This window comes from Odontesthes bonariensis, chromosome 2 (assembly GCF_027942865.1).
Source record: "Odontesthes bonariensis isolate fOdoBon6 chromosome 2, fOdoBon6.hap1, whole genome shotgun sequence".
Classification (NCBI taxonomy): domain Eukaryota; kingdom Metazoa; phylum Chordata; class Actinopteri; order Atheriniformes; family Atherinopsidae; genus Odontesthes; species Odontesthes bonariensis.
In genome coordinates this window covers 45,308,489-45,335,458 of record NC_134507.1, presented here as the reverse complement: position 1 = coordinate 45,335,458, position 26,970 = coordinate 45,308,489, and the positions used below count along the sequence as shown (strand labels likewise).

At 45.4% G+C, this 26,970-nt stretch overlaps 3 protein-coding genes across 5 annotated transcripts in view; 2 read left to right on the top strand and 1 right to left on the bottom strand.

Annotated features, from left to right (window-relative positions):
- Positions 1 to 644: 644 nt before the first annotated feature.
- Positions 645 to 9,698, top strand: aprt (adenine phosphoribosyltransferase). The gene is made up of 5 exons (XM_075486011.1): positions 645 to 825; positions 2,489 to 2,592; positions 5,461 to 5,594; positions 6,709 to 6,787; positions 8,805 to 9,698. Exons 1-5 carry the CDS (start codon positions 737 to 739, stop codon positions 8,942 to 8,944), a joined length of 546 nt encoding a protein of 181 aa, XP_075342126.1. The 5' UTR covers positions 645 to 736; the 3' UTR covers positions 8,945 to 9,698.
- A 2,024-nt stretch (positions 9,699 to 11,722) lies between these two features.
- On the bottom strand, positions 11,723 to 20,667 carry cdt1 (chromatin licensing and DNA replication factor 1). The gene is made up of 9 exons (XM_075482363.1): positions 17,660 to 20,667; positions 15,251 to 15,567; positions 14,961 to 15,167; positions 14,714 to 14,859; positions 13,801 to 13,901; positions 13,523 to 13,711; positions 13,277 to 13,432; positions 12,965 to 13,166; positions 11,723 to 12,828 (listed from the first exon to the last, which is right to left on the bottom strand). The coding sequence occupies exons 1-9, from the start codon at positions 18,083 to 18,085 to the stop codon at positions 12,665 to 12,667; spliced, it is 1,908 nt and encodes a 635-aa protein (XP_075338478.1). The 5' UTR covers positions 18,086 to 20,667; the 3' UTR covers positions 11,723 to 12,664.
- A 275-nt stretch (positions 20,668 to 20,942) lies between these two features.
- The window catches only part of piezo1 (piezo type mechanosensitive ion channel component 1 (Er blood group)), a 146,516-nt gene continuing 140,488 nt past the window's right edge, over positions 20,943 to 26,970 (top strand). For 2 of the 3 annotated variants that reach the window (XM_075482342.1, XM_075482335.1), the window contains exon 1: positions 20,943 to 21,344. In XM_075482342.1, the coding sequence (XP_075338457.1) occupies positions 21,281 to 21,344 (64 nt within the window). In that variant the 5' untranslated portion in view covers positions 20,943 to 21,280. The remainder of the gene's footprint in view (positions 21,345 to 26,970) is intronic. The other variant, XM_075482351.1, reaches the window with a different exon arrangement.

The window sequence follows — 26,970 nt, the reverse complement described above, 5'->3', positions numbered from 1 at the left end:
TTTTCAGTGCAATCTGTTGGTTTTCTTAGCTAGGAAATTGTTTTTGAATTGGCTCTATATGAACGAATTGGATTATTTTATGAATTATGATTGTTATTAATTAATTGAATTCCAATTGGCTTGAATTGGACTTACTATCTAAGTGCCTTGAGATGACATTTGTTGTATTTGGCGCTATATAAATAAAAATGAATTAAAAAAAAAAAAAAAAATGAACAAAGAAAGTCTCATTTTCTCACGAATTTGAAACCATTTTTTTTTTAAAGTTTCAAAAGTTCCAGTTTAATTTTTTTGATTATTTCAATAATTTTTAAATAATTTATTTTAAATCATTTTAATTTTAATAAAATTGCCTTGCCTTCATTACTCTGTTTGCATCGATCCATTTCGGTTCATTATTGATTTGCACAAAAAAAAAACAACAACATAAAAACAGTTTCAGAACTGGTTTATCCTCTATTGTGTTGTCTATAATATAACTTGATTATGTGTACTGTTCGGTGCTGCAGCAAGACAATTTCCCCCTTTTCTTTTCTTTTCTTTTCTTTTCTTTTCTTTTCTTTTCTTTTCTTTTCTTTTCTTTTCTTTTCTTCAGTCCAGCAGGTGGCGGTATTGCTGCAATAAGCTGATTACAAACCGCCAATACAGAAGAAGAAGAAGAAGAAGAAGAAGAAGAAGAAGGCGGAAAGAAGGCAGAAATAGATAAGGAATCAGTGAGCACACCGGGACTTTAACCATGAGCACTGATTCGGAGTCCAAACTCCAGCTGGTTCGCGGACACATCCGAGCTTTCCCAGACTTCCCCAAGAAAGGCATCCAGTTCAGGTGAGCCCACCCGGGGCGCAGGGTCCACGCTGTGTGCGCGTGGCCCAGCTCCATGTGATTCTGTGCAGAGGTGAACATCCAGCTCAGGTCGGGGTCTGTGGTTCAAAGCCCACAGCAGCAGGAATGAGCAGAGCTCTGTGACAGCTGCCTTTCCTGCTCTAATGCTGGAAAATACTGTTCATTTATTTAGTAATAACCACCTCTGAAATGAACAAGCAATATAACATCAATTTATAAAATAAGATCAGCAAAGTAAGGCATAGTCTCATGGTTCTGGATGGGAGGTGAACGCCACAGCTTGATACCAGCTGGCAGGATGCAGGTTATTGGCTGCTAGTTGGATGGAACCGCCCTCTTTTGGGATTCAATGAAATTCAACTTTATCTATATGGCTCCAAATGACAACAAATGTCATCTCAAGGCACTTCAGTGATACACTCCAATTCTAGTCCAATTCATTGTAATCATAATACAATCAAATCCATTTTATGAAATTCAAAATTAGTCCAATTCATTTCTCTTTGATCCAGTTAACATCCTGAGTGAGAAAAAACTCCCTTTGAACAGGAAGAAACCTCTGGCAGAACCAGGAAGGGTGGCCATCCGCCTCCACCAGCTGGGGGCTGAGAGGACAGAAAAGAGGGGACAACAAACACTGTAACACCATTCAAAGGATACCTGTTGGAACAGGGAAACACCAGTTAATGACCACAATAATGTCACATGTACATGGAGAGTAAAGAGAGCCGAGGGAGGAGAGGTGCATCATGGGAGCTCCCCCAGCAGGCTGGGCCTATAGCAGCTTAACTATGGGATGTTTCAGGATCACCTGAGCCATCCCTAACTATAAGCTTTATCAGAAAGGAAAGTTTTAAGCCTGGTCTTAAAGGTAGAGAGGGGCCTGATAACTGAAGGCTCTGCCTCCCAAACTGGCAGCTGGTTCCACAGAGAGGGGCCTGATAACTGAAGGCTCTGCCTCCCAAACTGGCAGCTGGTTCCACAGAGAGGGGCCTGATAACTGAAGGCTCTGCCTCCCAAACTGGCAGCTGGTAGGGGGGTTATAATGCCACCATGGCTTTGGTGTGTGAAGCTTTGAATTGAATTGTGCTTCAATGATAATTAAAATAAAGCAGTAATATCCTCATTAATATGTTTTTTCTGACAGAATGACGCAGGGACAGAGATGGTTGTGATGGGAATCTGCTTGTGTGGCTTGGTTTGTGAGGGACAGCATTTTATTAATTTTTATTTAACAATAAGCTTTTTTTCTTCTTCTTCTTTTTAAATGATTCCACCTGCTTTAGAAAAGACCCGTTCACAGTTATTACTGTGTGCATATCTTAATAGGAGAGATTAGCTCAAAATGCTCCCAGACGGGGGAAAATCTCATCTTTTTTCCAAATAGATAAAACCAAAGTGCCATAAAGTCCCTGAAATGAGGGGGAGGTTCATTGTGTTTCGCTGCCCATATATTTTGAAACCTGTGGACCACTTCCTGAGTCAGTCATGTGGTACAGCCAGCTGGCGAGGCTTTGAATGTTACCACATACTGTACGTCATCAACTCAAGCCTGGATATGTGCTGCACAAAATGAATGTTTGAATATTTCTGAGCGTGTGTACCATGTCATACTGCTACTGACTGTAAAACGGTTGTCTTGCAGAGATATATGTCCCATCCTGAAAGATGCCGCTGCGCTCGCAGCCGTAATCGACCTGTTTGAAGAACATGTTCGGAGCAATCATCAGCAGGTTGATCTGATCATTGGTAAGAAATGACTATCTATGTTCTATGATTCCTATTTATTCAGTCATAGAGGAGCTGTCCAACGGGAGGAATAATAGCTCTTTAATTCCACACTGAACAGGTGCAGACATCTTCTGCTCATTTCAGGCCGACTTGCTGCTTCGAATGATTTCCACCAGCTTTTTCCAGCTCTGCTGGGGCCTGCTTTTATTGCACATGTTCAGTGAGATTGAATTCAGTTTTTTTTAGGGCTGGGCGAGTTAACTCGTTATTATTGCGTTAACTTGTTAATTATTTAACGCCGATAAATATTTTATCGCGCATTAACGCAGGTTTTATTATTGTAAAAGTCTGTTGCTTTCTGCTCCACCAAACATGGAGAAGGGTACGGAACTTTTACATTTTCATTTTAAAGTTGGACATCACCGCTACAGGTGCTCCTCTGTCTCTGTGTTAAGCTCACGGAGCTAACTGGCGCTACTTCCTGTTTTACTTGTTTCAACATAAAAGCACGTATTTCAAAATAAATAAAAAAAAAAAACTCCTGCATTTACAACCTAGTTGAATTGTCTTCTCAGCGTAGTAGTTCCAGTCTAAAATATCACTTAAAGGCAAAACACACAACTGATAGCAGCAAGTCATTCAAGGAAACAGACTAGAGATGGGATTTATGGCTCTTTTGGGGGATCCGGCTCTTTATGGCTCGTTCCTTTCAAAGAGCCGTTCAAAAAACTGGCTCGTTTGGCTCTTTTTTTTTTTTTTAAAGTATTTTAGGCTTATAATCAATTTCCGCCATGTCCGCTCGTACCCATGGTTACTCAAAAGATTTTCTTAGTCCTATTTGACCGTCTCTGGTTACTCCACAAACGCAAAGTCCTGCACACATTTGGGAATGCGGCAGAAATCATACATAAGATGCATAAGTTACATTTAGCTTTGGTATCCCCCTCAGCTGAAAAGTGGTCCCAATATTGCTCCTCTTTCTCTGGCTCATTTCGAAACAAATTTGGCTGCTTCCCTTTCTGTCCCTTTCTGCGAGCAATGAGTGACTGACTGTCTGACTAGATTCCTATATTACTTTTCCCTCACGTTCTATGTGTGCGCGTGGTGGCGTGGCGCCGCTTAGGCGCTTATTTTCGCGCCACGAAGGCCTCCCCCCCATACAGAAGTGTCAGTGCTTACTCAGACACTCACTGCTCATGTGAAGGGCACATGCAAGCTGCCCGCGCCCTACCCCTCCTACTCGTAGTTGTCCTATGTGGGGGGAATCCGCAGCTAGATGTCCCCTGGGAGCTGCGTGAAACACGCATGAGTAAAAAAAAGAAAAAAAAAAAGAACGAGAAATAGAACGGCTCCCGCGCCGCCGCGACTCGGCTCCCTTCGTTCATATCAAAGAGCCGTTCAAAAGAACCGGCTCGTTCGCGAACGTCACAACACTAAAACAGACAGTGGAGCGAGGCTTCTACATAAAAACTACAGAAAGATGCTGATGTTAAAAGTGTGTTTGCACAACAAATGTTATGGCACTTTCATTCATATGGCAGCACATTTAAAATAAAGCTAAATGCTAAAGGCTATACACTACTTTTGGATTCATTTTGGGATTCTGCGTACAAATGCGATTAATCGTGATTAATCAGGGAAATCATGTGATTCATTAGATTAAACATTTTAATCGTTGCCCAGCCCTAGTTTTTTTTTTACACAGTGCCAACTGCCAAATGTTCTCAGGGCACAAACAGAATAAAGTAAACCAGCAAAGAACTGTTTTCCTGTAATCCCAATGCACTGAGAGATCTCTTACACAGAAGAACCCCCCCGTGGTTTTAACAGGGAAAGACCTGCAGCAGGATCAGACCCAGGAAGGGCTTTGAACTTTTGGTGTAGCTTTTCTTTTCTGTTTTTAATTGGTGATTTACAAAAGGATACATACAGAGAAAACTAGTATCTTGTTGGACTATTATAGCCATTCCATTTCAGTAAAATCAAATGGACATATTGGAGATGCATTTCTAAAAAGGGAAGGAGAGAAAAGAGTCCCCCTCCCCCTTCCATGTTGTACAAGGGGTTGAAAACAATCCAAAATCAGGAAAACGCAAGATGATTCCCAAATTGCCCAAATAAACCGAGTGTATTTCAGGATTTCTCGTCCATTCGCCATTACTTGAAGATTTCTCTGGTACCAACAGCAGAACTACGTAAAGCATAGAACTGGGAGGAATGGTAATATCTGAGAATATCTCAAGCTCCTCCCACTTGGCCAAGTACCCAGGATTACAGCGACATATGAGAGGGCGTAGCTGGTACTCTAAGAAACACGACATACTCCTTTATTGGCTGTATTCTTTTAGATTTCATCCTCGGCTTCCGGCCCTTCCATATGTACCGGGATATGAGCTGGTCCCACTGAACAAATTGGTAAATAATGGTGGTCTCTGGTGGGTTCATAATTAAAGGCAAGGAGCTGTGTTTTTGATATATTAAGCTATATATTCCTCTACACAACACCTCAATCTGGGTTGAGATTGTATGGCCTGTTCTAAGTATTATAAAATATTGTCTGCAGAAAGTGCCAACTTTTATTGAAATGGCTGTAATACCTCGGTGAGTCCACTGACTATCAGGCCGATAAGAGAGGGGAGACGGCCCCTCGCTGTGGGGAAAAGGAAGGAGCTTTTATCACTGTTATGAAGTTCTCATAATATAATATATAATATTATAATAATAAATAAATAATATTATTATATGTGCTGTTCTATGTATGCTTCTGTCCCATCCCACCGTGTTAGACCTTAGCAGTCATCAGAGTCCATCTGTGTTTTCCACCAGGCTTTCTCATGATGTGCCATGTTGTTGCCAACTGGTTCCCTTTTTTTCCTGCTTGTTCAGGCTTAGATGCACGTGGTTTCCTGTTTGGGCCTCTGCTCGCCCAGAGATTGGGCATTGGCTTTGTCCTGGTCAGAAAGAAAGGCAAACTGCCTGGAGCCACAGTGTCTGTGGCTTATGATTTGGAGTACGGCAAGGTAAGGAACATCCCAAACACACTCATATACAGTGGAAACCGCTTATAGTGATCACGTTGGTCCAGAGCCAATTTGAACACTATAAGCGGTTGATTACTAAAACCGAATTTGTATTACAGTACAGGTATTTCACTTATTTTTTTATGCAGAATATCATCTAAATGCCATTTGTATCGTTTTTCAATGAGAAAAATGAAATGAAACGGATAGCTTCAGCATTTACTGAATTTTATTATCATGCAAGTTTAATTACAGTACTGCGCAGTCCGCCGTCGTTTTCTTTCTCCGTCGTTAGCATTCATGACTGTCTCTTGTTGCTTAATTAGACTACACAAGGTAGCCTGAGGAATGCCAAGCTTCGCCGCAGCATCTCGTTGGCTCGTTTTTGGTAATTTGTCATACGCCTCGAGGAGACTACGTTTTTCATTCAGAGAAAATGACTTCCTTTTTCCAGCCATGATTCGCGCGCTTGCTGCCCGGTGTCAACTCGTTACATTAGCTAGCGAGGCAGAAGCATAGGGCAGAAGCAAATGTCCAGAAAGGAATAAAGGGAGTAAAAAATAAAATAGCTACACGTAGTTTTAAAATTATTTTTGCACATGTTTACATTCATAAAATGGCCAAAAATTAACATTATAAGCGGATTTCTTGATCACTATAAACAAATTATTTAAACAGCATTTGTATAGAAATGATTCCGTCCCAAGCCTTTTGATCCATATAAGCGGTTGATTACTATATCCGTGACCACTATAAGCGGTTTCCACTGTATAAGGCTGCAGCCGGTTAAAAGTCCCATAGAAAGTCCTGTTTAAAGGGGTGTGTGTGTGTGTGTGTGTGTGTGTGTGGAGAGAGAGGGGTGGGGTTTAAAAAGTCTCTTTAGTAACCACTGGCTGGAGAAAATACATCAGTCCCAGTTTAAACTTAATACAAAAGAAAACTTCCCCAAATCCAAAAGTACAACAACAAAAAGCCTGATCTGAAAAGTTCCGAACCAGCTGTATCTCATGCTGGATTGTGACTCTTTATTTTTTGTGCACTGGGCAACGGACCAGCCCAGTTTGTGTCCTGGTGTCAGTCTGGTTCTCTTAAGTGTGTGCTTCTTTTCCTTCAGGCGGAGGCAGAGATCCAGGTGGATGCAGTGGCTCCAGGGCAGAAGATTCTGCTCATTGATGATCTTCTGGCTACTGGAGGTGAGAACTGCTTTCTAACCACTCTGTTCTCTGGATTACTAAGGTAATAGACTTTAGTTTACAGGGAAAAACCTTTCTTAAATCCACGCTCTGCAGGTATTACACGAAGAGAGCCCAAATGTTGGAACAGGGAGCGTCTTGTCCTATAACAACAGGTCATATCTTCTCCTAAACAGTGGTGGATGGATCATTCAGTGGATCCAAAGCAGCTCCATCTTCCCTGGATAGTCATGAGGGTATAATCCTACCATAAAAACTCCCTGCTTTTACTCCAGTATCATTTCCAAAGCTCGTCTAATTTTTCTCTTTGAATTCGATTCCAACACGCAGAGAAACAGGTTTCAGCATCTCGTTCATGAATGTGAGACGGTACCAGGCTGCTTACTGACTGAGACCTGCTGAACCTCTCTGGGGTGCCAGTCCTCTGTAAGCAGCCAGCCATTTTCCCCTCATTTACCACAGAGAGTTGAATGTACTGAAATCAGTTTTTATTAATAATCTGAACAGGACTCAGGAGTAGTCTGTAATTGATTGAATGCCTTGCCACATGCAGGGTCTGGCTCAGAGTCATTAAAGTGCTCCTCTATCTTTGCTTCGTTAGCATTTAGCCTCCCTGGTGGCCTCTTCAGGTTGATCCTGGCAGTGAAGAAGGCCGCTGAATCGCCTGGTGGAAGGCATCGGAGTTTACGTGCTCCCTGTGCTGTTTCCCTGCAGGTTCGTACAGCTGCCTGTACAAACGCACCTCCTGACTGAGTCGGTCTCACATCGGTCCATCCGGTTTGTCGTTCTCGGCTCAGCCAGGTTACAAAAATGGACTGGTGCACGACAACGCGCTGCGCCGCCTGTTCAAGGCAAGTGCCAGGCCTGAAACGTCATTTTGACGTCACGGGCCGCCACCGCCGTGACAGACGCGTTAACTGTAACTCCGGCTTTACGAGCTTTGATCTGGCAACGGGGGGCTTGTATGTCGGGGTCAGCATCATAGAAACGTGAACAGCAGCAGATGGGAAGTCTCCTACAGGGCGTCTTAACTGGTTGACTTATTTTGAGACGTAAGACACACTGTGTGTGTCTGTGTGCCTGTGTGTGTCTGTGTGTCTGTCTCTGTGTGTGTGTGTGTGTGCCTGTGTGTGTGTGTGCCTGTGTGTCTGTCTCTGTGTGTGTGTGTGTGTGTGCCTGTGTGTGTGTGTGTCTGTGTGTCTGTCTCTGTGTGTGTGTGGTCCAGTCCAGAGTCCAGAGTCCAGACTAAACATGGAGAAGCAGCATTTAGCTGTTATGCTGCAAACAAGTGGAACAAACTGCCAGTGGAGATTAAACTTTCACCAAATGGAGACATTTTTAAATCCAGGTTAAAAACATTTCTGTTCTCATGTGTCTATGCATGAAATATCTTTTAACTTATCTAGACTGTTGCCTGATTTTGAATTCATTTAAATGATTTTATTTGTTTCTCTTTATATTATTTTATGTATTTTTAATGCTTCTTGCACTCCCTGCTGCAATGCTTTTATTTTATGTAAAGCACTTTGAATTGTTTGTACATGAAATGTGCTATACAAATAAATTTGATTTGATTTGATTTGTGTGTGTGTGTGTGTGCCTGTGTGTGTGTGTGCCTGTGTGTGTGTGTCTCTGTGTGTGTGTGTGCCTGTGTGTCTGTCTCTGTGTGTGTGTGTGTGTGTGTGTGTCTCTGTGTGTGTGTGTGTGTGTGTGTCTCTGTGTGTGTGTGCCTGTGTGTGTGTGTGTGTGTGTGCCTGTGTGTGCCTGTGCCTGTGTGTGTGTGTGTGTGCGTGTGCCTGTGTGTGTGTGTGTGTGTGCGTGTGCCTGTGTGTGCGTGTACCTGTGTGTGTGTGTGTGCGTGTGCCTGTGTGCCTGTGTGTGTGTGTGTGTGTGTGTGTGTGTGTGTGCCTGTGTGTGTGTGTGCCTGTGCCTGTGTGTGTGTGTGTGCGTGTGCCTGTGTGTGCGTGTACCTGTGTGTGTGTGCGTGTGCCTTTGTGTGTGTGTGTGTGTGTTGCAGGGACGCTGTACGCTGCCTGTGAGCTGATGAGGAGGCAGCAGGCTGATGTTCTGGGCTGCCTGGTGGTCATCGAGCTCAAAGAGCTGAACGGCAGCGACCGACTCAAACCGCACCAGGTGTTCTCTCTGGTTCAGTACTGAGCAGCACTGCAGCCACCACACAGGAAATTCTGTGTCATGATGTGAGTCCAAGAAGAGAAGAAAGGTCTTCAGCGTTCAGAATGGTTTTGGCCGTGTCGTCGCTCGGGCTGGAGCCTTTCTGAGCTGCAGAATTACAGAAGGGACTCGCCATCATTCACGTGATCTTTGGGGCTAAATTAGGACCACAGTATGGATGGATGGAACATTTCATCTTTCTCATGTATAATGAACAATTTCTCCTCATCTGTATGCTTGCTGCATTTGTTTGACTGTTTCCGAGTGGGAAAGTGTTTCTGGGACTTCCAGTCATCAGCCTTACTTTGTGATGCTAGCGGATCATTCCACGTTGAGTCAGCCAGGGCTGAAGCATCTTTTTTTAATGTTGAGCTATCCCAAATATTAAAGCCATGACAAATGTATTCATCATGCTTCAGCCAGTTTTGCAGAAGGTTCAAAAAGGCCTCTGACAAATTTAGCATGTTATCATTTTGCTCATGAGGACAGATACACCGAGCACATTTCATCAGGTACAGTTATCCAGAAATGGGTAGAAACTCCCTTTAAATATGTTTTTCCATTTCATAACAGAAGTGTGACTGGGCCCACAGTGGTGGGATGTGACAACTAAAGGGCCTGGAAAGATGGTTCCATCATGAACATGGCAACATTTGCACATTTACAGTAATCAGACAAAAGAAAAGTCATGTGTAACAAATAGTTTAAAATAATAAATGTGATCCCATAAAAATCACAATGTTGTGTATCCACAATTTTTTTTATCAAATATAAAGTGTTTTGTGGCTCGAATAAGATTCTAAGAAAAGGCTTGATTCTGCCGAAATATGTTTCCCCTTTTCCCTTTAAAATGAACCCTTTCATCACATCATTCCATCATATACACCAATGTCTCTTGTTTACACGTGCAGATGATGGCTTATTAAACATGCACTATTTGAATTATCACTCAAATGGGGATTTACTCTGCAGCAACATATTTTATAGGATCTAAATAACCACCAACCACTACTCTGGCCAAATCAGGAAAACCCTTATTCAGCCTAATCTGTAATGTGTCAGTTTAAAAGTTTAATGTTCGATCAGCTTAAGATTAAGATCAGATTTCCTGTCATGCATACAGTCATACACACGCTTTAACCCATCCAGGTTGGCACACACATGGCAGCAAATCTTATCTATTTATTGTATTAATGGTGAAGCTAGTTGATCAGGTTGAAGTTCAAAAAGCAAAATGTCACTTTTCAGATCTAGTCCTTTTACAAATGAGCCATGCCCTTTGCAAAGGGAACAATAATGGGGAGAAGTTAAAGCAGACCCCAGTAGACAAGGTGTTGGTACATGAAAGAGAAAAAACTTTACAGCTTTCAGGTCAAAGACTGACTGTGTGAGGGGCGGAGCCTATAAGCCTGTGGGCATCATCACATATAAGACTGGTGGTGTTGGAGAAGGACACAATATTCATTTCAATGAATTCATTCATTAATATGCACGGACTACTCCTTTAATGATTACAGCCTAAATAAATAAAATGAGTTACTCCACAGACAGAAATGATGGTTTACATTCTTCAGACTCCAGATGAACCCAATAGGTTGGTCAGACTACAAGCATGTCTTAAAGACATAAAGACCTGGATGACTCAGAACTGTCTGCTGCTAAATTCAGACAAAACTGAAGTCGTTATCTTTGGACCTGAGCGTTTCAGGGAGAAATTGTCTACCTATAACCAGCTGCCAGTTTGGGAGGCAGAGCCTTCAGTTATCAGGCCCCTCTCTGTGGAACCGGCTGCCAGTTTGGGAGGCAGAGCCTTCAGTTATCAGGCCCCTCTCTGTGGAACCGGCTGCCAGTTTGGGAGGCAGAGCCTTCAGTTATCAGGCCCCTCTCTGTGGAACCAGCTGCCAGTTTGGCTTCAGGAAGCAGACACCCTTTCCACTTTTAAGACCAGGCTTAAAACTTTCCTTTTTGATAAAGCTTATAGTTAGGGATGGATCAGGTGATCCTGAAACATCCCATAGTTAAGCTGCTATAGGCCCAGACTGCTGGGGGGCCTCATCTGTCACACCTTTCCTCACTTTACTCTCTTTATGTATATGTGACATTATTGTGGTCATTAACTCGTGTTTCCCTGTTCCAACAGGTATCCTTTGAATGGTGTTACAGTGTTTGTTGTCCCCTCTTTTGTGTCGTCTCAAACCCCAGCTGGTGGAGGCGGATGGCCACCCTTCCTGAGTCTGGTTCTGCCAGAGGTTTCTTCCTGTTCAAAGGGAGTCGTTTCTCTCCACAGTCGCCTCAGGCACGCTCAGGACGGGAGATTGGACCGAAAAACAAAAAGTTTTCAGTGCAATCTGTTGGTTTCCTTAGCTAGGAAATTGTTTTTGAATTGGCTCTATATGAACGAATTGGATTATTTTATGAATAATTATGATTACAATTAATTGAATTCCAATTGGCTTGAATTGGACTTTATTATCCAAGTGCCTTGAGATGATATTTGTTGTATTTGAAGCTATATAAATGAAATGAGCTTCGTGGAACACCCCTCTGGTCTTCCCGAAGCATCAGATCACATCAGTATCAAACCTTTAATGTCTGCAAAGAGCACCGTGATCAAAGTGTAGTAGCTGAAGTTAAAGTGGCACAAAGTTGACCATTTGTTTAGTTATCTGCACAGATAACCACAAGAATTCATTATAAAGAAATTCAAGATTTGTTTTCAGTGAAAGAGAAAACTGAAGTGTTTTGGCACATTTATTTGACCGATACAAATCCCAATAAAAGGTACCCGACATGTAGACCAAGCACACGTGTACGTATGAAAGCTACTCATGATGGCACAGGGAGGTGAACACACACGAACACTACGGTGTGTCACACACCGACCCTGCTGAATGAGGGTTTATGTCCAGCTGCTGCGACTCAAATCAATGCTCAGTGTGCTCCATAGAGCTGAGGATCGCCTGAAATAACTAAACAAATCTTTTACACATTTCAAATGCTCAGAGTCATAAAAGGTAAATATGTCAAATGAAAGCAACATTAACGGTGAACAGCTCACTCACCTCCACATCACATGAAAACCATTTGGATCAATACTTCAGTTACATTGCGCAGTACTGTTATCTCAAGTACACTCCATTATATGTAAAACTTTCAATGATAACACAGCCACCATTCACAGAATTGTCAGTGTGTTCAGTGTTAGCACAGTATTTGCTTTGTCCTTAAATTCTCAAGAAAGATGAAAAACTGGTCTTTCCCCACTTAAACCACGTCTGCCAGGATAACAGTCCAGCTTCTGACACTGGGGACTTTAATCATTGTTCTGTTTATTCACAGAAGAAAATGCCATTTTGGTTCGGATGAAATCTTGTATTTCTGAAACGGTAACAAAAATCTTCCAAATGTAAACAGTCATGGCCATTGAAAAGGGATTCCTAACCAACCAGAGGTCAGTACACCAACATTTCCTGTCAAAAAAATGAAATAAAATAAAGGAATTACAAGCAAATTATGGTAAAAAACCTTTTCACAGCACAGAGGTAGGCATAACAAGACCAAGCCTGTTCAATGCCGTGCTGACTCCTGAAAAAGCTGCGATCCATCAGCCGTGCCTGCTGATAAACGGGAGAACTTCCCCAGCGTCGGCTCCAGGACAGCCAGCCTGCTGAGCTGGCAGCTCATCACATCACAACTTTAAGTCTCTCAGAAGCTTTCCTCCTCTTTCAGTCGGCTGCTAAGCTTGTCCAGAACAATGCCGAGCTCCACCTTCTTGTTCAACTTGAGATAGAAGTCCTTCCGGATTGGATGAATAGTAAGCCAATCAGCAGCAACTTCTGCCAAGAGACGGATGTGTTTCTCCATCTCGCCTGAGGAAAAGAACAGCAAATCAGTGAACAACAAATACATGGTAAAAGCACAGGAATCACTTCCTCAGCCTCAATCACAATGGTTCACATATCAACAAGCTCCGAGACAAATTCATTTGGAACTCTCTGAACCCACCTGTGCTGAGCGCAGATCTGTAGCTCGCCACCATCCTGTTACACGCCACTTCCATGATCAAAGCTGCTTTTTTCTCTGCAACAAACACATTGCGGAGGATCCGTGCCAGCTCGCCAAGCCGTGACATCATCAGCAGCCGGTCTTCTTGGGCGGGGTTTCGAGTCATGGCTGCCTGCAGCTTCTGGGCCTCTTTGGCCCGAATCTGGACAAAGACAAGTGAATAAATAAATACAAGCACCCCACAGAGTGATGTGGGTGTCTTATGGGCACCCGAATCATGCTAATAAGTGCTGATCCAGCTGCTTTACGCACCCTGTCCAACAGGGACTGGGAAACCCCCTTCAGGGCAGCTGGGGGCTGCGCTGCTGGAACAGCTGATGCTGCAGCCACCTGCTGACACAGCGACTCTGTGCTCTCTGCATCTTTAGCTTCTGTCTTTTGGGCCACAGAGAGCAGAGCCTTCTCCATCTGCACACAACAACAAGTCCCATAAGTCACTGGCTGACATTTAGAGGCAGAGCTACTGTAAAACAGCACAGAAACAGACTCTGACAGCACCTTGGGTGTGATGAGTGAGCGGGCCTTGTCCAGCACCTCCTGAGCCGTCACCAGCTTCTCCGTCTGAGGGAGCTGAGGCAGCGCGCCGCTCTGCACAGCCGGCACCAGGTCCACATTAAAGCGAGGGTGCCAGCGGCTCAGCTTGTCTTCCGGAACAGATACTGGAGGAACCAACGAGGACAAGAAGACCTGCACACAGAGGAGCGCTTCAGAAGCAGTTCTGCAGATGTGAAAGCAGCAAACTCCAGCTTGCCTGTGACCTTAGAAGAGCTGCTCACCTTATGGTGCTGTTTGACTAGAGAAAGCAGATTCTGGTGGAAGATGCGTCTTCTTTCCAAGAGACGGGAGGCCGACAGTACAGGCCGGGCTTCCTTCTGGTCTGAGACACACACACACACACACACAAAATTAGCCACCTTCTGTGCACAGCATCCTAAAGCCTGATTCTTACTCGGCGCAACCTCGCTTTGACCCATTCTTACTAGCTGGTCGCAAATGGCGCAAACGGTCACATGACCCAAAATTCCGCCACGCCCCCCGTCGCAAGCTAAAAAATCCTCGCGCGTCGCAAGGTCGCGCACACAACTTTTTTTCTGACTTCACGCGAGCTCAACCGGAAACAGCTGACCAAGAGAAAGGAAACATGAACACTGCAGAGACCGCGGTGACCGAGAGGGTGCGCCTCTACAAACATCTGTACGACACGTCTATGAAGTTACACTGGGACAACGTTTGACAAAGTTCGTCTTGTTGCAAAGGACGAACATTCCACCTTCTCTTCTGTTTTTGCCGCAGCCGCTTAGCTCTGAGATACATATACAGTTCTACACCCAGAGTAAATTCATTCCGCATCAGATGTGCCAGCCTCTGCTGACGGGACACCACAGGTGGCATTGTGTATGCTTTCTTCGTATGCTTTTCAGCTTGTTTCCTCAACAGTGACGCCCGCTGGTCTGGAGAGAACTGCAAATGTGACGCATACTCGACGCAAACTGCGCTTATGAGCTGAAGGAACTGTGAAGGGGCTGGCGCTTTCGATGACGTCATTAATGGTTCTCGAGCCAGAACAGTTGCGCCGAGTAAGAATCAGGCTTAAGACAAACATGGTGATTACAGACTACAGATGAACCGGGTCCAGTTGCTATGAGCCCCCCAGTTGTTGATTGATGGTGTGAATCAGCAGGGTCCTACCTGAGTGGATGATGGGCTCCACAGTCAGCTGGTAGCTGCCCTTCATGATGCTGCTGCTGAATGTTGGGATGTTTTTCTCCCGTTTGAACAGGTACGCTTCAGGAAACAGCGTTCTTATCTGACCCATGTGGCTCTCCTCAAACCGCCTGAAAGAGAAGAAAACACATCAGGCAACGATGACCTTCCACAAGGAAACACAACAGCAACAACTTTAAGACCACCAGAAGCCGGCCATGGTTTCACCTACTTGTGCATCATGTCCTGAACCCCCTGCTTGATCTTGGCGAAGGTGGCAGTCTCACAGCGGTTGTACAGCATGGCGACCACAGTGTCCATGCTCCTGAACATCTCAGCCAGCACCCGGTACTGGTGAGGCAGCGACAGGCCGGGGGCCACTGCCTGAGCCAGAGTGTGGTACCGCTGGTACGCTGGCTGCTCACTCCTGGACGGGACACTGGGAAACAAACACCCACATTGGCTTGGACTCAAACACTCTCTCATCATGAGCTCATGAGGATTGTGAATGGATCGGCTCACCTGTCTGCAGTGTGTGCTGCAGCTTTCTGCACCTCCTCAGCCTCCCGCTCTTCCTTCCTCCTCTGGGCTTTAGCTGCCAGCTCTTTGGCCAGGGCCACAGAGGACCTGAGGGCAGTGACATCTGCACAAGAGGCTGTGGCGGTACCGGGAACAGTTGAGCTAGCATTGTTACAACAAGCAGGAGGGGGGGGCAGGGAGGATGAAGTGGGGGACGTGGACGCTGATGCTGAGGAAGCAGGTCCAGGGATCTCCTCCACCCGTTTCCTGATCCTCTGGAGACGAGACTTGAGAGCTGCAATGTCCTCCTTGCAGAGAGCCTGTCAATCATTTAGAGAGTAGATCAGCATCAAAGGACATTTTTCACTATCTGCTGAGGCTAAAGTGACCGGAAAGCATCCCGGGCTCATGCCGGGTGGAAACCAAAGTGGCCGTATCTCAGCTCCCGGTGCTCTGGGCAGCTTCAGGCCTCACAAAGGTCAGTGCACTTAGACATGAGTCAGAGGAACATAGTTTTAAGGTTCACAGTTTCCTCTAGTGTTGCCTTAAGCATTAGTGATCAAACTGGTAACAGTTTGAGAGCTGTAGTCCACCCATAAATTAGAATGCTCTAATCAGATGGAAGAGGGAAAATGTCTGTCACCTCTGAGACATCAAGCATTACGTTCACATCTCATCACAAAGCAACTGCGCCCACATAAGCCGGCAGAAAGGTGCTGACCATGCACACGCTCCTCAGCATTTAAAAACTGAACCGGCATCCCTTTTTCACAGTGGTTACACAAAGGGAAACCATGTTGCTGCTGGCCTGATCTTTGGAATTAAACTGATGCACCGCCCTCCTCTCACCAACACCCTCCCCTGTACAGGAGCCCACCGATGCCACACTTATCCACCTCACCCAGGCTCTACCACAGGTTGCTCATACACAAACCTGCATGGGTTGGCATGCACTGTTACAGCCTGCTGCCTTTACATTAAATGGGACCTTCAGCTGTTATTCAAGCTTTAACGCACCAGCTGGAGGAAGAACACTCCCACACTGAGGATAAACCTCGGTTTGGTTTTTAACTCAGAACTCCAACAAATCAGATGGGTTAGGGTTATAAAAGCAGAAATAAAAAGTTAAATTCAGGATGAAGGCGACCTCCTCCTGTCCTGCTCTCAGCAGCAACAGAAATGTGACTCAGCTTTTTTGTACGTCACGGTTCACCAACACACCCAGAACAATCACAGTGGCAGCAACTCTGGCCATATCGGGCCTTTCTCTGCATCTTCCTCAGATTGTGGAACCAGTTTCTTTTCTGCAAAAACACTGATATTTAAAACATTTGTTCCACACTGGCTTGGATTCTGTGATGCTGGAATGATTTCTGCTGCTAGGTCTGGCATCTTTAAAAGATATATATTTGTACATCTGTTGTGATAATTATCCATGGCAACGGGAAAGCTGTTAACATGTGGGAGCAGCTGATTGAGCTTTCCAAAGCTAAAGTAGCTCCATGAATGAGTCCCCAGGTTCCAGGTGAAGAGGACACATCTCAAATGGAGACAAAGGAAGAGGAAGTAGAAACCATCTCTTCCCTCGATTATCATGTGGAATATGAAACAAATGGCAAACAGAATGGAGGAGCTTGGAGCACTCAGAGGGACACGGTGGGAATATTGGGACTGCAGTATTATGCCTTCCACTGAGACATGATGTGTGCTGATTGCATAGCTGACTGCGTCATCCTCCAAATGTCCCCGTGAAGGAGAGGATCTGTCCCCGAGACAACCAGCTGTCAGCCATGAGATTCCATCTAAATGATCTACCCAAAGAGTTCCCCGTGCTCCCTGCCCACGCTGCCTGTGACATCATCAGCCAGGTCCCTGCCAGGTTCCAAACAAAACTCCAGCGTAACCATGGTGATCTTTGGAGGTGTCAACAACATCGTCTCTGCTGCACTTCCAACCTTTCAAAACTAATTTGAATATAATCTAATTTAATTTAATCTCAGTGTTAATAAAGGCAGAGAAGCAGTGTGGAGGAAGCCTTCATTTCATTCACTCATACAGCTCTGCTTTAGTCTGACTCACTGTCTCTCACTGAGGAACAACGTTTTTAAAGGTTTGGACTCTACTGTCCGGACCTGTGGTAGATCTAAATAAGGGGGGGAATTATTATTATTGGCATGCAACTGTCCCTGGTCTCTCCTTCCACAAAAAGGAACGGGACCGTTTTAATCAACTAAAAGTGGAATGCTCCAGCTGGGCTGGAATGCGCCAGCCGTGAACAGAACGCAGAGAGCTCCAGGTCGGGTCACACATAAACAGAACCCACACTCGGTGACTCTGACCCGAACAGAGTGACCCAGAGCAGCCGCGGTTCGGCGGGATGTGGGTTCACCAGAACACAGAACGCCTGCTTACCTCTGGGGTATCCTCCGGGAGGACGAGTTTCTTCCTGGCAGACTTCTTGGTTGTTTTCGCCGCTGTGTTAGCATTAGCGCGTGTGACCCCCTCCGCTTGCCGTCTCTTCTTGGCCGTGCAGTGGTCGGCTGCGGTGGCTGAAAACACGGCGGCCCCGAGGTCAAACTCGGCATCAGCCGAGCTCCGCTTCGGTGTCCGGGGGCTGGAAGGTAGCCTTTCCGCAGGTTTGCTGTCGGCGCACTCGCCTTCATTTAGACCCGCTGCCTCGTCGATGACTCGGAGAAACTCCTCGTGGACGAGGGACGAACATATGGAAGCGTCTTTGTTTGCGGTGGACCTTGTGGCCCCCCCGCCGCGCTGCTTGGCTGCTCCACCGACGCCTTTCTTTCTCTGGAAGAAGAAATCCGTAACTCGAACCTGAGACATGCTGCCGCCGGACACAGAGCTGGACCACCACACAAGCCACTGGGATCCGCAGGGTACTAACAGGGCTGATCAGAGCTGCCGACGCTTTACAGGAAGAAAAACTAACTTTCGCGCGAAATCAGTGAAAACCACGCCCCATCCGGTCTACGTCCTCAGGGAGGCGCGTGACGTGTCGGATCCGTATTTAAAGAGACAGCAGGCCGGGCCTGGGATGGTTCTGATCGCATCACATCTGAATAAAGTAACATTTAGCTTGCATTCTTCTGATTAATCACAACAATTAATCAAATGACACAAGCCTTGATTGTGTGCTGGGATACTAACTATTGGCTGAAAGTGAATTAGTGTTGAAAAAAAAAGGGAGAGAAGGTGATTAATCATTGTTGTTGTCAGTCACGTGTCATGATTAATAGGCAACTGTATTGCACAATTAAACAACAAGGTGATTAGATCAGAGGATTAATAGTTCATGTCACTGTGTTCATTTCCCACCTTAACTCTGTAAGTCATATCACTGTGTGTTTGCTCACCACAACAACGTGCTATTCTTGGTTTACATTTAATATTTTTCTATCCAAACAAATAGCATTGATGTTATTATAGAAGTGATAAAAGACTGATTGATTCAAATACTTAACAATGATGGTGGAGAGGGACTCCAATGAGTTCTTTCAACCTCTGAGGGGCCTCTCTATGTAGATCAGCTGAGAAACGTCCCTGATTAACACCAGCCTCAAGCCAAGAATCAAGATTAGGGCCATTATTCATTTTGAATCAGGAAACTCTTCCTTCTCACACACATTATATATCCCCTGTGATTAAAGACAAAGCAGGAAACGTTGACAGCTCTGATAACTATAGACCCATTGCCCTTTAGTACACTGTCTACATTTTTTTAAACTAATTCTTTTGCCAAGATTTTAAAATATAGTAATGTCTACAGATAATCAATTTGTGTTTAAGTCTAAACATGGCACTGATATGTGCATATATGGTCTACAGGAAATATTGAGCAATTCTAATAGCAAGAACTCTATGATCTTTCTGTGTTTCTTAGATGCCACAAAGGCCTTAGATCGGGTAAACCACAGGAAACTATTTCTGAAATTGAGTCAAGTTGGTGTGCCTAAACATATAGTGAGATGTCTGTCTTATTGGTATGCCAATCAAACCATGCAGGTCAAGTGGGACAACTGTGTGTCTGCACCCTTCCGGGTCAGACAAGGAGGCATCCTCTCCCCTGTGTGGTTCACTTTTTATCTGAATGACCTTTCTAAGCAGTTAAATCTGTGTAAAACTGGCTGTATGGTTGGACACACAGTTATAAACCACTTGAAGAAGTTGCTTAATGTGTGTTCGGTATACGGTGAACTTCATGATGTTAAATTCAACCCATCAACAAGTGTAATTCTGATATGTGGCACTAAAGAAGACAAATAGGGTTTCCCCTCATTTGAAGCTGTCTGGGATCTTACTGAACATCTCAAATGAAGTCAAAATATCTCGGTCATGTGCTGACAGAGCGTCTGTCAGAAAAAAGCCCGCCTTCAGAGATCGAAGGTGGCTCATAGTGATGCATTAAGACTTTCGTTAAAGAAGCCCAGATGGAGCAGTGCTGGTGAACTGTTTGTGTCTGCCAATGTCAGCTCATTGATGGCTGTTTTAAAGCAATACAATGTAACTTCTCAAAAAGCCCACTCTGGAGCTCCCCCTACAGGCTTGGAGGTAATGTACGGTTACACTGTCGTAAATACAACACCCTTTCACTTTTGTTGACGAACCGGCGAGGAGTCAGAAGGTGCAAGCTATGTCGACCGAGAAGGTAAGAGTAATCAAATGTACCTGGGAGCGTGAGAGGGGTCTATTTGTTTTTGCGGTAGGTGTGCCAGAAAGCAAGTCGAAGTACTTCCGCTCAGCTCCCGGGCCGCTCCAGCAAAGTTACATAGCGCAGTTTTTCCAACTCAGACCCCCGAAGGGCATAGGAGACAGGCCAATCGTAATATTAAAACTCATTCTAGCCGCACAATTTTTTTCAAGCTGTTATTTTAAGGTAGAAATGTTACATAGTATTGCTTTAAGGAAGCTTATGTATACATTTATTTTCCGGCTAAATGAGTCTAATAATGGAATTATCCTACTGTTGACTAACATTAAATATAGTGCAGTAAGGTATACATCTGTATATTGGAAACATTGGTATGATTGCCTCCTAAAACATTAGGAGGGTTTTTTTTATTATTTTTTTATGAATGTTCTTTTTTATGTACTTTTCTTTTTTCATCATTGATTTTTTTTCTATGTGATCTGGACTACGAGTCTTTAATAAAATCTATATATCTATATCTATATCTATACATATACATGTATATACATTTATTTATAATGGGCTCGTTTGCTTATTTGGACGTACGGTGGCGCTATAACATCTGTTTCGAAGTCAGGTGTGGCGGCGAACAAAATGTGGCCCCTGCACTCTTTTTAGTTGGTTTCATAAGAAAAGTCAGGTACTGAAAGCCATGAAGCTGCACCAGTACCGACCCAATAATGAGTGGTAGCGGAGCAGGCTGCAGCCTGCAGCCGGACCGGGTGACACCGCTGAGCGCAGCGGCAGCCCGGCGGCAGCAGTAGCAGCGGCAGAGCGGCAGCCCCCGTCAGTAGCAGCGGCAGAGCGGCAGCCCGGCAGCGGCGGCAGCGGCAGCCCGGCGGCAGCAGTAGCAGCGGCAGAGCGGCAGCCCGGCAGTAGCAGCGGCAGAGCGGCAGCCCGGCAGCGGCGGCAGCGGCAGCCCGGCAGTAGCAGCGGCAGAGCGGCAGCCCGGCAGTAGCAGCGGCAGCCTGGCGGCGGCAGCGGCAGCCTGCTCGGCAGAGAATAGCGCCTCTATGAACGCCCTTCTGACTGAGTCGCTCGTGTGAATCACATTTTCCACCTTCAGAGGAGCGGAGTCAGACTGGGCCCTTCCGAGGGAGACATGCTCAGAGGTTTTGTTCCTATCTCATAGCTTCACTCTCATTACAGCTGGACTCACGACCAACTTTGTTGGAAAGTTTGTTTGGTCTTTTTGATGGGAGCTTATGAGCGCAGCTGGAAAGCGATCATGTTTAATCAGGGGATCTGGATGGAGTCATTAAGATAGCGATCAGAGTTTGTGTCCAAATCTCTGCCGAAGTGTCACCGTTGATGGTCTGGGAGCGGGGGCCATGGATCTCCAGGTGGTAGTGTGGCTGCTGTACTGCTTCGTGCTGCCCTCCGTCCTGTTAACAGGTAGGCCAACTGTTCCGCAGGCTGGGGGGTGTGGGGGGCTCCCTTTGTGCTGTCGGGGAGCTCGGTGGAGCAGGGGGAGAACAGCTGGAACAGCTGCAGGGAGAACTGGGACAAGTTTCCTCTCAGCTCAGCCACGAGTCCACGCCACGAGCGCTCAGCACGGGGGAAATCATAAGTCAGCCCTGTTTGTCACTCACGTGAAAGTGGAGAAATGTGGGGATCAGCGCGTGCTGGCCGCTCGTGCTCGGGTGTATGTGGCGGCTCTGAGGTGCGCTGCGCGGACATGCGGACAGATGGTGTCCGGGCAGAGGCGCACAGGACGGGCCGGATGTTTGTGCTCCGGGACAGGGTGAGGGTTAAAGAGAAAGAAGAGAAAGGGTTAAAGAGAAAGAAGAGAAAGGGTTAAAGCTCCCGTTCCAACTTGTTGCCAGAGAGCTGAGTGCCAGCAGAGACAGCCTACAGCTCTTAGAACTTCTTACTGTTCGCCATGTTTCTCCCACTCATTCTTTGGCTTGCGTCATCATCTTCGGTGTGACTTCCTCCCCAGATTTCGCTCAGAATGTTTGTGGTGAAACTTGCCTGAGGGTGTTTGTTAGGAACTCCTAACCCGCGCAAAGAGTCGCGCGCATTCTACAGTAGTTCAGACTCAGAGTTTGAATGAGTCACCAGGACATGACTTCAGCTTCCTCAGCTGCTACTTTGGGATCTTTGACTTGTCTTTAGCGGTTGTTTCCACAGAATGTTCAGGTTAGTTTAATAAGGTCATGCACTGTGAAATACTGTGAAAGTTCCTTCATGTTCACACTTCCTTCTCAGCATACACAGTGCACACATGACAACATGTTCCCTTTGGTCTTTGGGACTGAGAGCTGAGGTTCTCCTTAACCAGCAACACAATTCCATTAATGGCAGGTACACATGCCTCCCTTTGTGTGTCTCATTTTAAAACCCATGTCAACATGTTAGTTCAACCCAAACCCAGTTTCTCAATCTGGACCAGCAGCCCCAGATGATCCAGCTGGGTTTGAGTCCCTCCTGCATGGACTCAGGTGGTCCCAGCTGCTCTGTTCATGCTTCCATCTTTTTCATCTTTCAGTAAAAACTGTAAAGTGTTTATTAATCCAGCTGAATTCCCCATAAAGCTGCTCTCATTCACAGATTTTTCTGTTTCTTTTGTGAGAAACTGGGACTGAAAATCAGCCCATTAAGACAAGGTGTCCCTCGTCCAGACTGGCGCTCTGCTCTAATAAAATCCTGATTTTATATCCACAGAATCCCCATTACAGGAGCTCAAAGACAGCGCCTGAGCGGTGACCTCAGCTGCACTCCCCATAGGTCCTGCTCAGTCTTAAGCCTCGTTCCCACTATGCAGTCCGGTACGGGTCGGGTCTCTTTGGGCTCAGCTTGCGTTCCCACTGTACAAAGGGGACCCTCAGGGGTGGGCGGAGTGCGTGCCGAAGCGTAAATAACATCCATAATTTGGAACCACCTCCCAGCTTCTTCAGCTTAATGCCACACCGGCTCGCGGTCCGGGTGAAACCACTCTCTGACATTTCTGCAGCAATCAGCTGGAAAAGTTTGGCGCAGCACCATCGAGCTCCCGCTGCACAGCCTCCTCACCAACACCGGAGAGCAGAGCCTGGAACCGGTCCTGTGTGCTCGGTACCCCAAGCAGAAGGGTTACAGACATGGGAACCATGGGTTCCATGGGACCGGTACGCTTTGCTGGGAGTGGAAACACTGAAATAAGAGAACCGTTCTGACCCGACCCGTACCGGACTGCAGAGTGGAAACAGGGCTTTAGACATTGTGTCATCTGTGAGTGGAACTTGGCAAACAGGAGCATCAAGGGAAAGGCTCTGTGATGTCTGGATTTAAATCCCCAAATCACTTAGAGGACCAACAGGAAGAACTCTTCATTTGGATTTGTAAAGCAGAAGCCCCCTGATAATGGCAGGAAGTTACCACAATCCTCATCAATATCTAAGACCCCAGATGAGCTGAACACTCACTGTGACATGTGATGGCTCTGCAGAATGAAAGACGGGATCTCTTAGCTTACACCTGGAGCTTAGCTGTTTAATGCGAGATGATCAATACCAGAGCTCTTTTTAAAATCTCCTTTAAGCAGTAGCTGCATTGGAACCCTTCAAAATGTTGTCATCATTTTTCTGGTTAGTGTCTTTGAGCACAGAGGAGTTGTGATGCCAGCCATCTTTCTGATGCATGCATGGCAGTGACTGAAGTAACCCACAGAAAACAGGAACCTTTCTGTCCTCCCTGGGCACTGGTGGAGAGAATCCTTTCTCTCAGACCTGTTTGCTATTATGTAGTGCATGAAAATGTCTAAATCTGTGACTACCAGAAGGAAATGAGCTGACACAGAGTGGGACGACATGTGGAGAAGTGCTGTTGAACATTTAAAGGGAAGCTTTTTATGTAAAGCACTTTGAATTGTTTGTACATGAAATGTGCTATATAAATAGATTTGATTTGATTTGAAGCTGTGGGCGGTTGGTTGTGCTTCATCAGAGGTTAAGATGAAGGAAATGTTTTCTGGACACTACTGGAAGAGAGGATTATTACTGGAACTTGTTCCTCTGACATAAAGATGAAAAAGAGCAAAGTCGGGTATTGTTCAATCCCACTTCTGCTGCACAGTGATGTTTCCTGTGGTTGTGAGAGCCGACACACCCAGCAGCAACATGGGAGAAGTTGTGGAAAATGTTGAGCTTTTCTTTTCACTTCCTGTCTATGTGACATGCTGTGCAGTCTCTCTCAGCATGGAAGCCATTTCATCGTGCCAACATGTTTGGTCAGTTGTTCATGGAATAACTTCTGTGTTTACTGCATGATCATTGCAAGAACTTCTGTTGAACATAAAAGCTGTTCCTCAGAATGAACTAACATATGGCAGCAGATATCCCTCCCAGCCATGAGTCTGTGAACAGATGCATCTGCCCCAACGGACGGCCTCTGCTCTGGAACTGAATGAAACAACAGGAATCAGCACTGTTTTCATGTGTCTGTTTGATCACCAGATTGCTCTCATTTGATAACCCCAACCCTAACCTGACCCCGACCCTAACCTAACCTAACCCGACCCTAACCCGACCCTAACCTAACCTAACCCGACCCTAACCCGACCCTAACCCGACCCTAACCCGACCCTAACCCGACCCTAACCCACAGCACACACAGGCTCACACTATTGTGTTGGAGCGGAAATATTTGTTTACAGTTATGAAATGTTCCATATTTTATCAGAGTGTATGTGTGTGTGTGTGTGTGCGTGTGTGTGTGCGTGTGTGCCTGTGTGTGTGTGTGTGTGTGTGCGTGTGTAAGATCGTCTCCTGACCGAATGTTACCTGTTACAGCTTTCAGGTTTGTTTCTTTTACCTGCTCATGTCATTCTATTGAGTCAGACCGAGTAAAGTTGCCAAGACGTTGTCATACACACAGTCATGTTTCCATCCCGTCAGAGGACATTGTGTGAATTTCCTGGAGACAAACAACTACTTACCCAACCCAGCTCACTCTGTCTTCATCCTAAAGTGGGATGGTTTCAGAGAGGGTGGTCCCCAAAATTTAACTGTATACATTACCGGTCAAATGTTTGCACGCACACGCACACGCACACGCACACGCACACGCACACGCACACTCAGTAGCTGGGTGGGCACAATGGAAAGGTAGAATCCCCCTTCCCGCTGGGTTGCTCTTCAGATCGTAACCACGGTGACTGCGGCCTCATTTTGTCGCTCTGTCACAGCTGTACAGGGAGTGAGGCCAAGCTTAAATCAGAGTTCATACATGTTCATACTCTTTCTCCTTATGTTAAAAGAATCATCATCTTCCATAAGCTTTATATAAGGCAACAGTCAGTAAGAAACTGGGTTGCTGTAGATTATTATCACTGATGTAATGTAGCAACACTTAATCAGTTCAGCTCTGGAAGTATGTATGCACCCTATGTATGGACCACCTTGTCTGTTGTGGGCGAGGAGGAGCCTACTGATTGAGTGGTTGCTGGTTCAATCCCCAGTGTGCCTCCATGTATTCAAGTGTCCTTGGATAAGACCCTGATTTCCCCCCATGTGCTCATTGATGTGAGTTCATGTATGATGATGTACTACATTTATAGAATAAGAAGTGTGTGTGTTTAAGGTTTAAAGTCACTACATAAGTCCAGGGCTACTGTTTTTTGGTTGTTGATATTCCATTTACAGTTTTTTCAGATTTAACTTTGTCCACAGGCAGCTGGTTTTGCACAGGAACCATCTCTGAAACTGTTGTTGCTAGGTAACAAACCCTGTCCTCAGAGACGGCCAGGACCAGTTTCTTTTCTGCCTTTGTTGGCAGAGTCTATACAGTCATTCCTCCTCCTTGATTTTGATTTCGATTGAGTAAGAGAAAAAACGTGGCAAACATTGGGCCTCATGCAAGAACATTTTCGTATTTTTATTCCAAATTTCTCTCACTTTTTTCGTAAGAAGGTCTCGTACGAACACGCCACGTCAGATTCAACAAACGCTCTTAACTTCGGAAAAAGTGTGTAAACGACCTGCGTAAATGATGAATGCCACCCGTGCGTATTTAAGTGCACGTTCACGAGGATAGTAGATTTGCATACTCCACGCCCAAAATAATACCATATAAGGCTGTGCTTCCTCTCTCAATTCAATTCAATTCAATTCATTTTTATTTATATAGCGCCAAATACAACAAATGTCATCTCAAGGCACTTAGATAGTAAGTCCAATTCAAGCCAATTGGAATTCAATTAATTAATAATAATCATAATTCATAAAATAATCCAATTCGTTCATATAGAGCCAATTCAAAAACAATTTCCTAGCTAAGGAAACCAACAGATTGCACTGAAAACTTTTTGTTTTTCGGTCCAATCTCCCGGCCTGAGCGGCGTGCCTGAGGCGACTGTGGAGAGAAACAACTCCCTTTTAACAGGAAGAAACCTCTGGCAGAACCAGACTCAGGAAGGGTGGCCATCCGCCTCGACCAGCTGGGGTTTGAGAAGACAGAAAAAGGGGGGGGGGCAGGGGGCCACCGCGACGGCGGCACTGTAACACCATTCACAGGATATCTGTTGGAACAGGGAAACACGAGTTAATGACCACAATAATATCACATATACATAAAGAGAGTAAAGTGAGGAAAGGTGTGTCAGATGAGGCCCCCCAGCAGTCTAGGCCTATAGCAGCTTAACTATGGGATGTTTCAGGATCACCTGAGCCATCCCTAACTATAAGCTTTATCAAAAAGGAAAGTTTTAAGCCTGGTCTTAAAAGTGGAAAGGGTGTCTGCTTCCCGGACATTTACTGGCAGCTTATTCCACAATTGAGGGGCCTGATAACTGAAGGCTCTGCCTCCCATTCTACTTTTAGAAACTCTGGGAACCTCAAGTAAACCTGCAGTTTGGGAACGAAGTGCTCTGTTAGGAAAATATCTTACAATGAGATCTTTAAGATATGATGGAGCTCGGTCATTAAGAGCTTTATATGTAAGGAGAAGAATCTTAAATTCTATTCTGAATTTAACAGGGAGCCAATGAAGAGAAGCTAAAACTGGAGAAATATGATCTCTGCTGTTAGTTCTCGTCAAAACT

Bases quoted from the DNA above. Each gene is read 5' to 3' on its own strand.
- cdt1 (XM_075482363.1), bottom strand. From the start codon at position 18,085: ATGTCTCAGGTTCGAGTTACGGATTTCTTCTTCCAGAGAAAGAAAGGC. The intron at 15,568-17,659 runs GTAAGCAGGCGT...AATGATTGACAG, and splicing joins TCCCGGAGGATACCCCAGAG to GCTCTCTGCAAGGAGGACAT. The intron at 13,712-13,800 runs GTGAGCAGCTCT...CTCTGTGTGCAG, and splicing joins TAGTCAAACAGCACCATAAG to GTCTTCTTGTCCTCGTTGGT.
- aprt (XM_075486011.1), top strand. From the start codon at position 737: ATGAGCACTGATTCGGAGTCCAAACTCCAGCTGGTTCGCGGACACATC. The intron at 826-2,488 runs GTGAGCCCACCC...GTTGTCTTGCAG, and splicing joins AAGAAAGGCATCCAGTTCAG to AGATATATGTCCCATCCTGA. The intron at 2,593-5,460 runs GTAAGAAATGAC...CTGCTTGTTCAG, and splicing joins GCAGGTTGATCTGATCATTG to GCTTAGATGCACGTGGTTTC.